This window comes from Lonchura striata, chromosome Z (assembly GCF_050655825.1).
Source record: "Lonchura striata isolate lonStrDom1 chromosome Z, ASM5065582v1, whole genome shotgun sequence".
Lineage (NCBI taxonomy): Eukaryota > Metazoa > Chordata > Aves > Passeriformes > Estrildidae > Lonchura > Lonchura striata.
The window spans coordinates 81,965,924-81,979,633 of NC_140740.1; the positions used below are offsets into that span (position 1 = coordinate 81,965,924).

Consider the following 13,710-nt stretch of genomic DNA (forward strand, 5'->3'; position numbering starts at 1 on the left):
AGAGGATATGTCCTCTGGTCCTGTTACTAGTCCCCTGGGAGAAGAGAACAACCTTGCTATAACCTCATTTGAGGTAGTTTTAAAGAGTGTTTCTCCAGGCTGAGCAGTCCCAGTGTTGTATCAGGTAAAAGTTTGGTGTTTAGCATGTGTGTCATGTCAAGGTAGCTATAGGTTTACTGGGCAGCAGAGGTGCATTCATATTCTTCAAGGGTGCCAGAGAAACACAGCAGAGTAACCATTCTGGATCTGCTCAGCTATTTCTTGGTACCTTCTGACAGGTAAGTATCTACAGATCTGCTCTACTGGTTTCCCATCAAGTACCCCAGAGGGCATGAAACTGCTCATAATCTCTATTCCACACTGATTATTAGTCAATTTGTAATGAAGGCTTGAGAGATGGCTTGTTTTTGTGGGGCTCCTCAGTTATGCAGCAGTTTTCTCATTAATGGTTCTCATTTGTGATGAGAAGATGTCAGGAGGAAAAGCCCTCTTAACAGGAAATGGCAGAGAAGGAGCAGAACATCTCTTACCATGCTGTTATCACAGCTGCACAGTTCTTTCTCTCTTTGCTTTCCTGTTAGGAGGCCGTTGTCCTTGGGTTGTGCTGATGAAGGCTCTCTCCCATTTGTACTTACTGAAGGTGTAGCCTAGAAATAGTTTGATCCTTACCCTTCTCACAAAAAATGTGGGCTAGCCTTGGCTTCCCACTGAACCGCCTTGCTGGCTGCTGTGAGTTTGGGCTGCGTTGCGAAACCTGGGTTCAAAGCTCACCCTAATGTGTGCAGTTCAAGTGGTACTTTGTACTGGATAGCTTCCAGCATCACTGAAGTGGGGGGAAGGAGCTCACAGGGAGAGAGGAAAGAAAAATCATGTTCAGGGGTCACTGTGTAAAAACCTTTCTCTCCCTGCTTTCCTGCAAATGAGGAGACACCTCAAACTTGCTTGGAGAGACTGGTTAGCTTCTGGTAGCTAACACTGAAACTGGATCATAAAGGTGGGAAGGGGAGTTGACAGTGGGATGGGGTGATAGTCTATTTAGTTCTTGCTCAACAGACTTCCTGTTGACACAACGCAGAACTCAGTGTTTAATGGCATCCTGAATCAGGCAACTGGTATAAATTTGGCATGCTTTACGGATTAACCTTGGTAAAATTGGGACAAATTTGTTCCTAGCCGATTTCTCCTGCTGTGTGCAAATGGGATGTTCCTTCTTCAACTCCAGATGGAGCAGGGGGATAGGTGAGGGGTTGGGTGCTTGAATGTTCATTTCATTATTTACCAGGCTGGTCATTGCAGCACAAAAGTGGCAGAGGAGACTTAGTTTTTCAGTATCTGCTTAGAATGAATCTCAGTGGGACATGTTCCCTTTTAGTATCTTTGTGTCTGTGCCTAGAGAGGCCAGAGTGGATGAAAAGTGCTGTCACAGCAGGGTCAGGAAGCAGTAGGGGAAGGAACCTACTGACCTTTAGGAGCAAGCAGCACAAGAGACTTGCTGAGGAGTCTCTACTGATGTGCTCCTGACACTCTGATCTTGTGCAAGCCTCTGGTGCAGCAGTTGCCAGCTGTCTCTCACAATGCAGCATTTTGGTGCCTGTGGTGATGCCTTCCTTCAGCTGTAAAGGTGCACCTGCCCCTTTTTCTATCCTCCCCAGCCTGTTGATGTGCCAAGTGAGGTGTGTTGTGCATGCAGCCCAGTTGTGGTTACCTTTGTGACTGTGTAACCAGGCCTGCAGAAGAGGACCTGTGTGTGCAGGTGGCCCTGTCCCCCCTTCAGCAACAGGGCTGCTTGGGCACTGCTGTCCGCCCCAGTGTGGGGCGGCTGGGGCTGATATTCTCTGAGCAAGCCAGGGCTTGAGCTCAAGGGCAGCATTTCTCATTGGCTCTGTAGCAGTTGCAGGGCTGTGAGAGGCTATCTGTCTGCATTGGTCACCCCAGGAAGCCTCCACAAGCTCAGCTGACACTGTTCAATAGTGTAGCAGTAGATGCTTGGGGTGCATGCTGCTTGCCTTCAGCCAGGGTGGCAGAGGGCTGTGACATGTGCTAAAGCATGACCATTGCTGCTGGAAGATGGAATGGACTAGTCCTGGTTTCATAGGCACTTTTCTATCAAGTGGAGGAAAAGTCCAGCTATGCCGTCCTGGCAGCCGCTATAAGAGTATCCTGAAAACAGAAATAGGAAGTTGTCAGTGTCCTCGTCTAAACAGTGATCTCTGGAAGCCAGAGCACTGTTTAATGCAAGTGGAAGCAGGCTGTCAATGTTAATGGCTGAGTGTGTGCTGCCATTACATCGTTAATTGTTTATGCCCCAGAGATACTGAGGCATCTTCCTGGCACCTCTGTTACTGTGGTCTCAGTGGAGTTTCTCACCCAGTAGTTGTACAGTGTGTGCATGACAATAACAGATGACAATATTCTGTGCTGAAAGCATCATCAAGCCCAGCTCTTAAGTAAATGGCCCTTGTGGGGATTATGTTGGCAACTTTGGAATTATTAGCACCATGCTCTAACCAGCTGAGCTAATCTCAGAATCCAATGGGTAACAATATCCCAGAGTTATCTTGCAGAGATTGGCACTGTTACCAGGAGTGCCTGGAAGACTTTTGCTCAATTCTTATTCCTCTTAGATAGGGGTGCCATTTGCTGTTTGATGTCAGCTATGAAGGGTATCTGTGAAAAGCCATCCTACATAATTTCCTCTGCTGGATCAAGTGGCCTTTGTTTTAATGCTGTGTTTTTACAGTGTGTGCTTATGTTGAGTTACAGGAGTTACCTAGAAGTCTCTCACCTCAAAGTTTGCATAGAGTGCCTTGTGCTGAGTATTAAGAATCCAGTTTCAGCTGTTAATGATGGAAGATGGAAAAACATGTCTGTGGGTGGGGATACTGCCTCCCACTAGGTTGCAGGTCTTACATTCTGGCTTTTAAGGAGAATGATGTAGACCTCTTATTAGAAAAGACTAAGTTTTTCAGGAAAGAAGTGGAAAATACTTTTCTTCATTTGACCGAGAAAACACTCTGTTCTGCTACTGGTAATAGATGAGAAACATGTGAAATAGCAGCATAAAAAGCTTTCAGGTTTTGCTTGTCTCATAGCTTACTGAAAATACATGTTAATATAATCTTTCTGGAGTGGGAAAGTAGGGATGTGGATACTGAAGCTCAAGTCTGGGAAACTTCAGCTTGTGTCTTGGAAGATCTAGGCTGGAGACTTGCTTTTGTCCACATCTTCCGTGGGATGTGACACAGCTCAGTGAATTTTTCTGCACTTCAATTCTTTGTCTAAGAAATGTTGTATATTTAATAGCAGGCTTTTTCTTCTTATTGTCTTGTCCCTCTAAATAACTTGAGTTCTTTATTTATTTACCTGATATTCACTGCCTTTCTGCAGATGACCTGCACTAGTGGGTGCTGCCTACCTTCAGGAAAAAAACATAAATTAGAAAAAAACAGACTAGATATGAGCCTAATCTTAGTAGCTCTGCTTTCTAGATACCAATACATTCTGCAGTACTGAAAGAGTTGGTGTAGCATGCATCAGCACAATTTCCATGCCTGATGTGTTGGGGTAGAAGCTTAATGGTCTGCTGTGAGAGTGGGATGTAAGTACCCGCTGCCTCAAAATATTGGATGAAAAATTCAGCTCATTTCTAGAAATATTAATTGGGAGGCTTCTTTCAGTCAGGGGACAGAAAGATATAAAAAGAAGCCAAAAATAGCCCTTTAGCACATCCATTTTAGTTGAATAACTGGCACGGTGAATGAGAAAAAAATTGTAGTTCTTTGCAGATTATCCTCTGAAGCAAGACTAACAAACTTCTTGATCCTGGCATCGTAGGCAGAGCAAAGTGAGACAGTGCTTACAAAACTGTTTTGGCTTACAACTGGATTGTCCTAGAACTTCTGGTCTGACCTTTATTTTGAGTATGATGTCTTAATACTTTGCCTTTATTGTTTCCAGTTCCAGCTGCTGGTCGAAATTGCCTGGCCTCTGTTTATCTTCTTCATCCTGATCTCTGTAAGACTTTCATATCCGCCCTATGAGCAGCATGAATGTAAGTACCAAACACAGCAGCTGCACCCAGAATGCTTTTTGTTTCATGGTTAGAATGCAATAATGCAGCTGGCAAGATGCAGAGAGCAGTGGTTCCCTATTTCAGTCAGAAATATGTGGGAGGGCTTAATAACTCCTTTGCTTCCACCTTGGGAACTGCAGTTTACTGATGATGTTGCTCCAGGACTGTAGGTTGCTGCTCTTTTTCTTGCTATTTCTCATTTTGTATTTATATTACCTGAGAATTTGCTGTACAATTCTGCAATATCTGTAAAACCTGCACAGAGCCCAAGTCTTATTTTTCTTTTTTGATCTGTGTGTGACTTAGCATAAAAGAATATAGTGTTCTAAGATCTCTAAGAAAGCAATCTTGTTTCCAGGTAGTAAAATGCATTAATGTATCACATTAAAGAGCGCAAGAGTGATTCCATTCCTTCAAACTATTACAGTGTCAGCTCTGCTGACAAAAAAGCAATTCTACTCTTCTCTTTGCTCCCTAAATGTGCACATTTCTGCTTTTCTTTCAAAGGAAGTTTGTTTTTTATAAATTACTATATATAGGCCTCTTTGGTTGCCATTTGATTTAGGAAGCATGACTTGTTTACTAGCAAAATGATGCTGTTTTACTGTGTTTGGTGACAGCTTCATACTGCAATTAACTGTGGGAAAGCTCTTTGTTTTTTTTTCCTTAGCCTGATTACTGCAAGGTAAGGTTTAAGGGTTAGCAAAACATGTTTCCAAAGGGCCCTCTGAAGTGTTTCTTTCTTGAAATAAGGAAATAACTCCCTTTTACAGCACTTATCCTGTCTTTGCAGTGTCTGGGGCATTTTGTGCTGTTTGCTGGGTGTTCAAGTTGGTATCTTTTAAAGCTGAGGTGTTTGTGTTTGCAGTTTCCCATTACACTTTGGACTCTGCTGATCCCATATACTGCCTAACTTGCTTTTTTTCAGCACTCAACAGCATAGTTAAAACTTCCCTAAGTTAAATCTCATACTTTACATGGAATTTGAACTGCTTCTTCTGACTGAACGTTATGGTGACATTAGGAGAGATACCTGCAATATAGACATGAAGCTGAAGAGAAGCAATTAGCACTCCACTCAGCTTTTATAAATAACTAGCAACCACAGTGGTAATTAATTTTGGGTATGGCAGGGATGTATATAAACTGAAACCTAGCAAGAGCTGTGATTTTGTAGAACTACTCAACTTGGTCTTGCTAGTCAGTAGCCTGGCACATATGGTGTCATGAGCATAGGTTTGAGTCTTTCACCTGCAATCCTTTTCCCATTTATGTTGACTATTACTGCTTTGTCCACCTTCTTACATTGTCCTCAGCAGTTATAGAGCACAGGGCATCTGGTAACTTTTAATTCACTTCTATGACTAATTCTCTTTTATGAGGAGAATCTTTGAATTTCTGAATTGTGTTGTCTGGATTGGTTTCACTGAATGTTCACTTACGCTGTCAGATGTGGATGTGTTATGAAGTGAAGCAGTTTTTGCTGAACTGTGAGCAGACATAGAAGGCTTTTGGGTTGATGGCAAACTTTTTGGCAACCCTGTGGATGCCTTAAGGGAATTAGGATTGTTATCTGTAGTGGCAGTGTTGTATGCTGTTATGAAATCACTTGTAGGTGATAGCAGTAATGCCTGGTGATAGCAGTAACAGAGCTGTGTGAAAGTGCTTTGTAGCTTCCACATAGCCTCAGTATTTTAATGCTAGTCTTTTTCAACAAACAAGTAAAATTTTTGGCTTTCTTTCCCTTCTTGTCTTCCTGGAGAAGAACCAAGGGTTGGACTGTTGTCAGGGTTTCTTGTTTCTAATGGCCTAGCTTGGTATAAGGAAGTTTTCTCTTAAAATGTGAAGGAACAATTAACTTTGAAGTGATAGTTATGTGGCTTTCAGCAGGCCAGTGAGAGAAGGCATATTAGATTTCTGTTGGGCCAGAGTGCTAGTGCTGTCTTGTGTTGTATAGAACTTATCTGTTTCTGTGACCCTTCAAAGTATTCAAAATGCACTTTTTTGGTGGGAGGGAGAGAATCTGACAAGATGTTACTAATATATTCTGAAAAGCTAGGTGTTTGCAGCAATCTAATTGAAAATTATGTGCTGTTGCACTGTTTTGTGTGTATCTTATCTGATTTAAAACCAACAGATTCCTGCTTTACTCTAGGAGAAACTGGTGTTACATGCATCACTATGTCTAAAAGGTTACCATAAACTATTGTGTGCCATTCCTCTTTTGACATTGCTCTGAACATTTTCTTTGAGTTACTAACAACGTAAAACTAAAGGCATGGAGGACAGAGAAGATGATTCTCTGGGAAATTTTACAAGATGAATCTGAAAGTCTTAGCATTTTTCTCTTTATCCCTCCTCCTACTTCACCGGAAGCCTCTCAGCCAAGAAGAACAAAAGGGCAAAATGAAAGTAAAGTCAGGTCAGGTAAATAGCTCTTCTTTTAAGCAGAGAACTAGGAGCACAGAGAACTGGGTACTGGAAAGAATAAACTTTGTTTCCTTAACCCTTCTCCTGCAGAGTCCTTGGCTTTCTTCAGGGAGGGTTGGTAAGATTCCCATCTTCCTTCAGCCATCCATATGAATCCATCTTGCTGTAATTTTACATCTTTGATACTTCTTTCTTGGGCTTTGTTACCTCCTTTGGGTGTGTGGAGGTAGGGAGCCAGCCCCCTGAGAGATTGCATGCTGGGCACCAGAGAGGAGGGGCTGGGCATCTGATCCTCAGCATCCTGAGCTTTAAGATACTGAGGAAGGGGCATAATCTTCCTCCAGGATCCCTTCCCTAATGTGGGGTTGAGGAAGCAAACTCGTTGCAAAAAGCAGCCTGACAGCTTATGTAAGGTCCAGGATTGTACAAGGGAGGCTTTTCTTTCCCAGTCATTGGGGGGTATGGGATTCACAAGTGGCATACTGGTGGAGATCTGCCATGAGTAGTTTGCTACTGCTTTCTTCTTCAACAAGATGTAAATTCTGGACTGTGACTTCACTAGTTCTTTAGTGGAAAGGTTTAGACTTCAGCAAGAAGATTGAAAGAGCAGTGTGGAGAGTCTAATACAAGCTCAATACTTCTTAGTGTTGGCTGTTCTGCTCTTTCATAGGCACCTTGAGTCAATAACCAGTGCAGGGTTAGCACTGCTCTTCAAATACAGTGCTGTGTATTAGAGGATTGTATCATGTGTTTGTCTCCTAACTCCTGTGTTTCTATTCTAGGTCACTTTCCAAATAAAGCTATGCCTTCAGCAGGAACCTTGCCGTGGATACAGGGGATCATCTGCAATGCCAACAACCCATGTTTCCGCTATCCAACCCCTGGGGAATCCCCTGGTATTGTTGGAAACTTCAATGCCTCCATGTGAGTCTGTCTGCTTTTGCCTCATCTCTGTTCTTGGGGAAACATAGTAGAAAGGGATATTTGGGAGTCACCTACCAGTTGTGCAATCTTACAATATGTGAGGGTTTTGCAGTTTCTACCATCTCTGAAGTACCAGATTCTTCATCTGCCAAGTTCATAGGGGCTAGCAGGCAGCTGGTAGGTGTGCAGAATTCCCAAGTCCAAGTACCTGAATCTCTTGGTGAATGAAAAGCTTCTTGTGGATAAGGACTGAGTCCATTCTCTTATGTGGGCTCAGAATTTGACCCAAAAATAGTAAGACTTTTTAAGATGCTCCTTTTTCAAAGCATCTTTTTTTCTGGTTAATGTACCTCTGAACAGCACAGAGGCAGTGAACAGGTGTAGGGAATACTCCCTGATGTTTATTACTTATTACTGGATAACATGATGCAAGAGGCACAGTTTATGGCCAGCTTTTCTATACCTTGCCTTACTTGCTACATTCAAGGTGTCAGGAAAGATAGTCTTAGTCAGAGCATAATGCATCTGCAATCTGGAAAAGGATTTGAAAGGAGCAAGGGTATTCTTGAATTACTGTGCTTCTAAGAAGCAGCAGTTTATAGGCAGCAGGAAGCCCTCTACATCTCCATCCTAAAAATGCTTTCAAATGCATGATGTTCAGTGTAACTTAGATTGACCTTGCATTAGCAGACATACTGTATTAGGCTTCTTGGATTGTCACAGGGTAGTCATTGAGGAAAGGGTTTTTGTGCTGGGGTGACATAATTAATGGAGATTAAAGTTTGGAATTGGTATGTATCTGTGGATGGTGGCTCACAGAGCTGATGACTGTTGGTTGTTTTTCTGTTTTCCTGCAGTGTTTCCCGCCTGTTCTCGGATGCCAGGAGGTTACTGCTGTACAGCCAGCAGGACACAAGCATAGAGGATATCCAGATGGTCCTGGGAAAACTACGCAAGCTGGGAAATTCCTCTGGCTTAGGTAACAGCCTGATATAAAGAGTCAATATATCTGGTATTTCTGGCCTGGTTAATTCCATGTAAATTTCAGGAACATGCCATAATATGAACGTGCAGGATTATAATTTACAGTTTATCAAGGTTTTTCCAATCCTGCAGAAGTACCTTAAGCCTCTCCTGTGTCAGAGCTTTGGTGCTCTTAAATTTATTTGGTGGAAGAAAAAAAGGCGTGGTGTGTAATGCCAAGAACAGCAGCTGTATTGGATGTGAAACTGCGATCCTGGGCGCACTGAAGTTAGTCTAAGTGCTTGTTTTCTCAAAGGAGCTGAAGTAGTGTGTCTTTTTGGAAAGCACTAGTTATTTTGATATTTTGTGGAGCAGTGAACACAATGTAGCTACAATTTAGTGTTCTACCCCCTGAGCTCCAGAGGGAAGTGTGCTGGAAGAACACAGATGGGGAAAAACTGATGTTGGCCTCCAATTTGCAAACTCAAACCTGATTATTATCTGACAATGAAATAGCCATTTCCCTTCTTGTGTATGGTTTTGGAGGGGGATTTTTTGTCCCTATATGACTTTGGTGAGGTATACTCTCTGAGATTGTCTGTCAGGGTACAAAATAAAACTGTCTGTTTTCACTGCCCTGTTTCCGATGATAATTAGAATCCTCCAATTTTTACCTTGTATGAAAAGACGTTGTGCTCTCCTGTCCTGTCCAGGTGAATGAGTGCCTAGTGTAAAATCACATGGGAACCTTGCAGCAGATCTGGGACATGGAAGAGCTCTGTCCAGTCTCAGGAAACATGGTGTACCTCTTGCTGTTGCCAGGTCTCTCTGATGTGGCACCTTGTAAAAGTTTTTTGGCATGTTCTTCTCTGAAAGACTATCTATCTTGGCTGATGTGTTTGTGTGGATTGTGGCTAGTGGAAGTGATGGAAAGTAACAGTTTAGAAAGACATGCAGCAGGGAAATAGAAAAGGGATCACAGTCATTGAGGATCTTCACCCACAATCTTTATGCAGCATGTATAGAGCTCTTTGGACATAGGTGGTATTTTGGTGTTTTGTGAAAATTGCCCTTGGTTTCACAGCAATAGTTCTTAGTTCTCATCGTTTGAGAATGGCTCAGGCAGGCTGAAAATATTTCTCAGGCAGGGAGAAAAGTATCTGAGATGGTATGATGTGAATAGTGTCACATAGTCTGATGTGTGCTGAGCACACTTAAAGCCGAGGTGATGTTTTTACATTCTTTTCTGTGTTGCTCAGTACATTGCAGGTCACCTTGGAATAACATGCACTGTTAGTGACAGGTTGGCAGGTATGTGCTGAATGTATGTACAGACATGGATGGACTGTGCAAGGTATTTGTCTTGGATATTTAATCCCCCTCTGTCCTCTTCAGGATTGTGCAGAATTCTGATGTGATCACATCTGCATATAATACCATGGAGTCTACTGACTCTGACCATCAGTTCATACTTGTGTATAAAGGACATGCCTCCTTGCTGAGGAGCTCAGTATCCATACCACCAGGCCTTCTCTCTTTCTACTCAGAGCACTGGTGAGTGGCTTCCTCATGCTTTTACCTAAATCTGGAGCAGCTTCAGAAGGGAGAGCATACAGTGTGAACCCTTTGTGCAGAGATGGACACATAATGAACAGAGCCAAAATGAGTTTACTGTTTCCCAAGGAGAAGTTTGATGTTGTTTTCATGGATATCTTCAACTGTTTGGTTTGATTTGCTGGGAGCAAGCTCTCTCCATCAGAATGACAGATATTGTTGTTACTTGTTTTACACTTCTAGTAGTAGCATTTTACTCTTGAGCACTACTACTTTTACACTTGCATTGACAAGTTAACGCTTCCAAAGAGAGTAGATCCTGATCTGGTGTTTTGTATTGATACATGCAGTGGATGTCAGACATGGGCATTTACAAGAACACTATCAAAGCCATAAACTGAAGCTTTTGCTGCTGGGAAGGTCTGAGGGGGAGGAGTGATTCCAGGAAGAGCTTTGCATATGGAGTGCTGTACAAGTTCAAAGTCAGAAGGCTCATGTTTTCTCTTTACTGTAAAGACTAGTGGACTGACTGTAAAAACAAGCCTCAGACCCAGTCATCACAGACTATATTTCTGTAATAAAATATTTCAAATGTCTAATCAAAAAAGCAAGCCTCTGTGTCATTAGAATGACAGAATGTCCATTGTTGGTTAGGCTTTTGGAGAACAAGGCCTGTTTGTCTTTCTCATGCTAATTTAAAAAGCCATCCAGCTTGGTGGATCATGCTGTCCACTCCTTGGCTGTGTGATTCATTCTTTGACAGCATGCATGAAACAGCATCCTGTGATTTTGGAAGCACTCATGTATTTATACTTAGCAGTGCTTAGATTCCTGTGCAAGGAAGGTCAACTCTCAGTTGCTGTTGACAATGAGGTGTGAAAGATGCAAATCCTCTTTACTCGGGGGCATTTCTTCTAGTGACTCTGGGAACCTAAGGAAACAGTAGTGGGTGTCAGATGTAGGTGCACCACCCAGCCTGAAAGCATTGTCTCTGATCATGTGTTTCCCTCAGTAACAGGAGGGCTAATTATCAATAAGCTAATAAATGAAAATGTAATATCCTGTATGGTTTAACTCTGGCCTGGACCTGAAGCTGTGTGAATTGGTGGTGCAGACAGGTGCACCTTTGCAACTTCCCCAGTGGAATGGACAATGGGCTCCTTGGTGTGTGACATGGACTTTGTTGGAATTTCTGTAGCTCCTTTCTCCACTCACACACTCTTCCCACTACTGCCTGATGATTCTGATACAGGCTTCCAGGAGTTGATCTCTCATTGCAAATTGGAGCTAATGCTAGTCATGGAGAGCATTCATGTCTATATCTGGCTTCTGATGTCTGAATCTGTTCAGAGGGCATTTGCCAAAGTCCTTTTGCTTGAACCTTCTTTGAAACAACCCTCACAAACTAATGTTCAAGGTGTGACTCTTAGTCATCTGATCTGAAGTTAGGTATGAGCTGAACCTTGGGGATGAGAGACCTACTTAAGATGGCTCACATTGCTTGCACAGGTATGAGTGTGTCTGTGTATTTGTTAACCTTCATGTCCTACCTTACATTTTTGTTCAGGACACACTATCCATTCGTTTTTGTGTCTCTTGGGCACTTCTTGAGAAGGTGGGAGGTAATTCCTCCTAACAGGGCTGTTTGTGGAGGAGTTTGAGGAGGAACAGCAGAGATCTATCTGTTGGAGAGGAAGGTGTTATCCGTAGGGAACAGTCCAGTGTTGCTTCTTGTAGTACCTTTTTTGGCCAGGATGCCAGGATGAAGTGCTAAGTGGTGGTGTGATGGAGTTCAGCACATGCAGCTGCCATGCTCTTTGGGCTCTGCTGTTGTGTGGCTGCTTCCTGCAAGCCCCAAGCAGTGGAATCTACGTGCAGGCACACACATACTGTAACACAATCAATTTTGCACGCAGGTGCCAGGTGCCCTCTCTGTCCCACTTGTTACATGTCTGTCCAGCAATGTCACCAAGGTCTTTAACACTCGTGATAAGGCAGAGTGCAAATCAGTACAGAGAGCCAAAGACCTTGGTGACGGCACTTTCAAGAACACAACAAGGCTGCTGGGATTGTTAGGTGCAGTAGGTTTGGGTTGCTGCTTGCAGGCACTGAATTTGCAGCTGGCCTCAGTGCCATTTCATCAGGTTAAGTGTTTGCAGGAAATAAGCTTTTCTCCTGTTTTGAAAGATGGAGATACAGCTCGCTATTGACTCTAAGGCACATTTTCTTTATTTCTTCCTTCTGTCTACAGGACTCCAAAATACTTTGTTCTGCAGTGCCACAGGGTAATAAATTAATAGCTTTAATTAAAGCCATCTTCTTTGGTTGCTGCTAAAAGTTGCAGATATAAGCCAAACTGGCTAGCATTTACTGCATTGCTCTTAGTTTTCAGTGATCCCAAAGGGCACGTTTCTATTTTTCTTGAAGGCAACCCAACTAAACAAAATGGAGCAATGAAATAGGCAGAGGGAAACAAACATCGCCTAAGAAATTGCATCAGATCTCAGGCTGTTATTCCACATGTGCCCTGCCTGTCCCAGTTTTTTTGCTGGATTAGTATTGCTTGTGGCAGAAGAGACAAACATCAGCTGGGTGGCATTCTTTGCTGATGTTGCACTCTGCTGCACACAGAGATGTCGACACTGAAGGAGTTTGTGGCCTGTCTGGTCAGTGCTATTAGTGCTTTTTTTTTTCTTAACAGGCAAAGGATGATAGAGGCTTGGGCTAAAGAAGAGCCTTTGGAGAAGCCATCTGGTGGCTTTTGTATCACTGTATGATTACAGGGTGCTCAGGGAAACAGGATGTCGGACATTATCTGCTAGGTGACATTAAGGTGATGGCTAACTCCCTCCTCAGTGTCTCGTCCCTAACAAAATTGAACCCACACCCTCAAGCTAAACATTCAGATTGATTTTTATACCTGCTTACACCTGCCTAATTAGACTGCTTTCCTCCCTGACTTCCTTTGGGAAGAATCCTAACAAAAACCAGCTAGGCTAGAATGAAGACTAGCAAACCATATGTCGAGGTGGCCTTCACACCCAGAAACACCTGCAAACACCATCTGTGGCAGGGTGGCATTCCTGTTGCTGCATGCAGATGTGCACCTGAGTTCTCTGGTAGTGTGCTCCACAGTGACATTCAGGTCCTTGCCTTTCCTTTAGGCCAGGAGAAACAAGTGCCAAAAATGCTGCCCTGTGGTATCAGTAGAGAGGTCTTGATTTATTGGGGTGGGTAGGAAGGATAATTTACCTTTGTATATTCAGTAGCAGTTACCTCGCACTAGCCCTCAGCAGAGCTCCCTAGGGCATTCGTGGCTGCTACTGCCTCCTGGCCCAGGGCATCCCTCCAGGAAGGGGAATTCTGGACTGTGTGGGAACCACTGTGGTTTCTGGTGTGGTCAGAAGCAGCCTGTCACAATGAGCAAGTGGAAGAAGTGGCCAATACTGGGTACTTGGTTGCATGAAGATTATAATTGTTGATTGGGTAGAAGATTCAGGTACACATGGCAAGTTTTTCTACATTTGCATTATTAAGTTTTTCTTCAAATCTCTGTGCTGCTGAACAGGCATAGACATGAAAATTCTTGGAGTTTATTTTTTTAAGTAAATGGAAATTGTTTAGGCAACTGCAGATCTTCTGGAAAAACATTTCCAAAACATTCTTGGAAGGGCACTTTAAGTCCATTACTACAGGTTGTGAGCAAAGTGTCTCTGTGAATCCAACTGGTGTGTTATTTTTTTCTGTTCTCAACTAAAACTGGGAGG

General features: G+C 43.0%; 1 protein-coding gene across 4 annotated transcripts in view; it reads left to right on the top strand.

Moving 5' to 3' along the window:
* ABCA1 (ATP binding cassette subfamily A member 1) overlaps positions 1-13,710 on the top strand; it is a 91,947-nt gene that overhangs the window by 18,399 nt on the left and 59,838 nt on the right. For all 4 annotated transcript variants that reach the window (XM_021534836.3, XM_085565988.1, XM_085565987.1 and 1 more), the window contains 3 exons: positions 3,958-4,051; positions 7,285-7,426; positions 8,284-8,405. In XM_021534836.3, the coding sequence (XP_021390511.3) occupies positions 3,958-4,051; positions 7,285-7,426; positions 8,284-8,405 (358 nt within the window). The remainder of the gene's footprint in view (positions 1-3,957; positions 4,052-7,284; positions 7,427-8,283; positions 8,406-13,710) is intronic.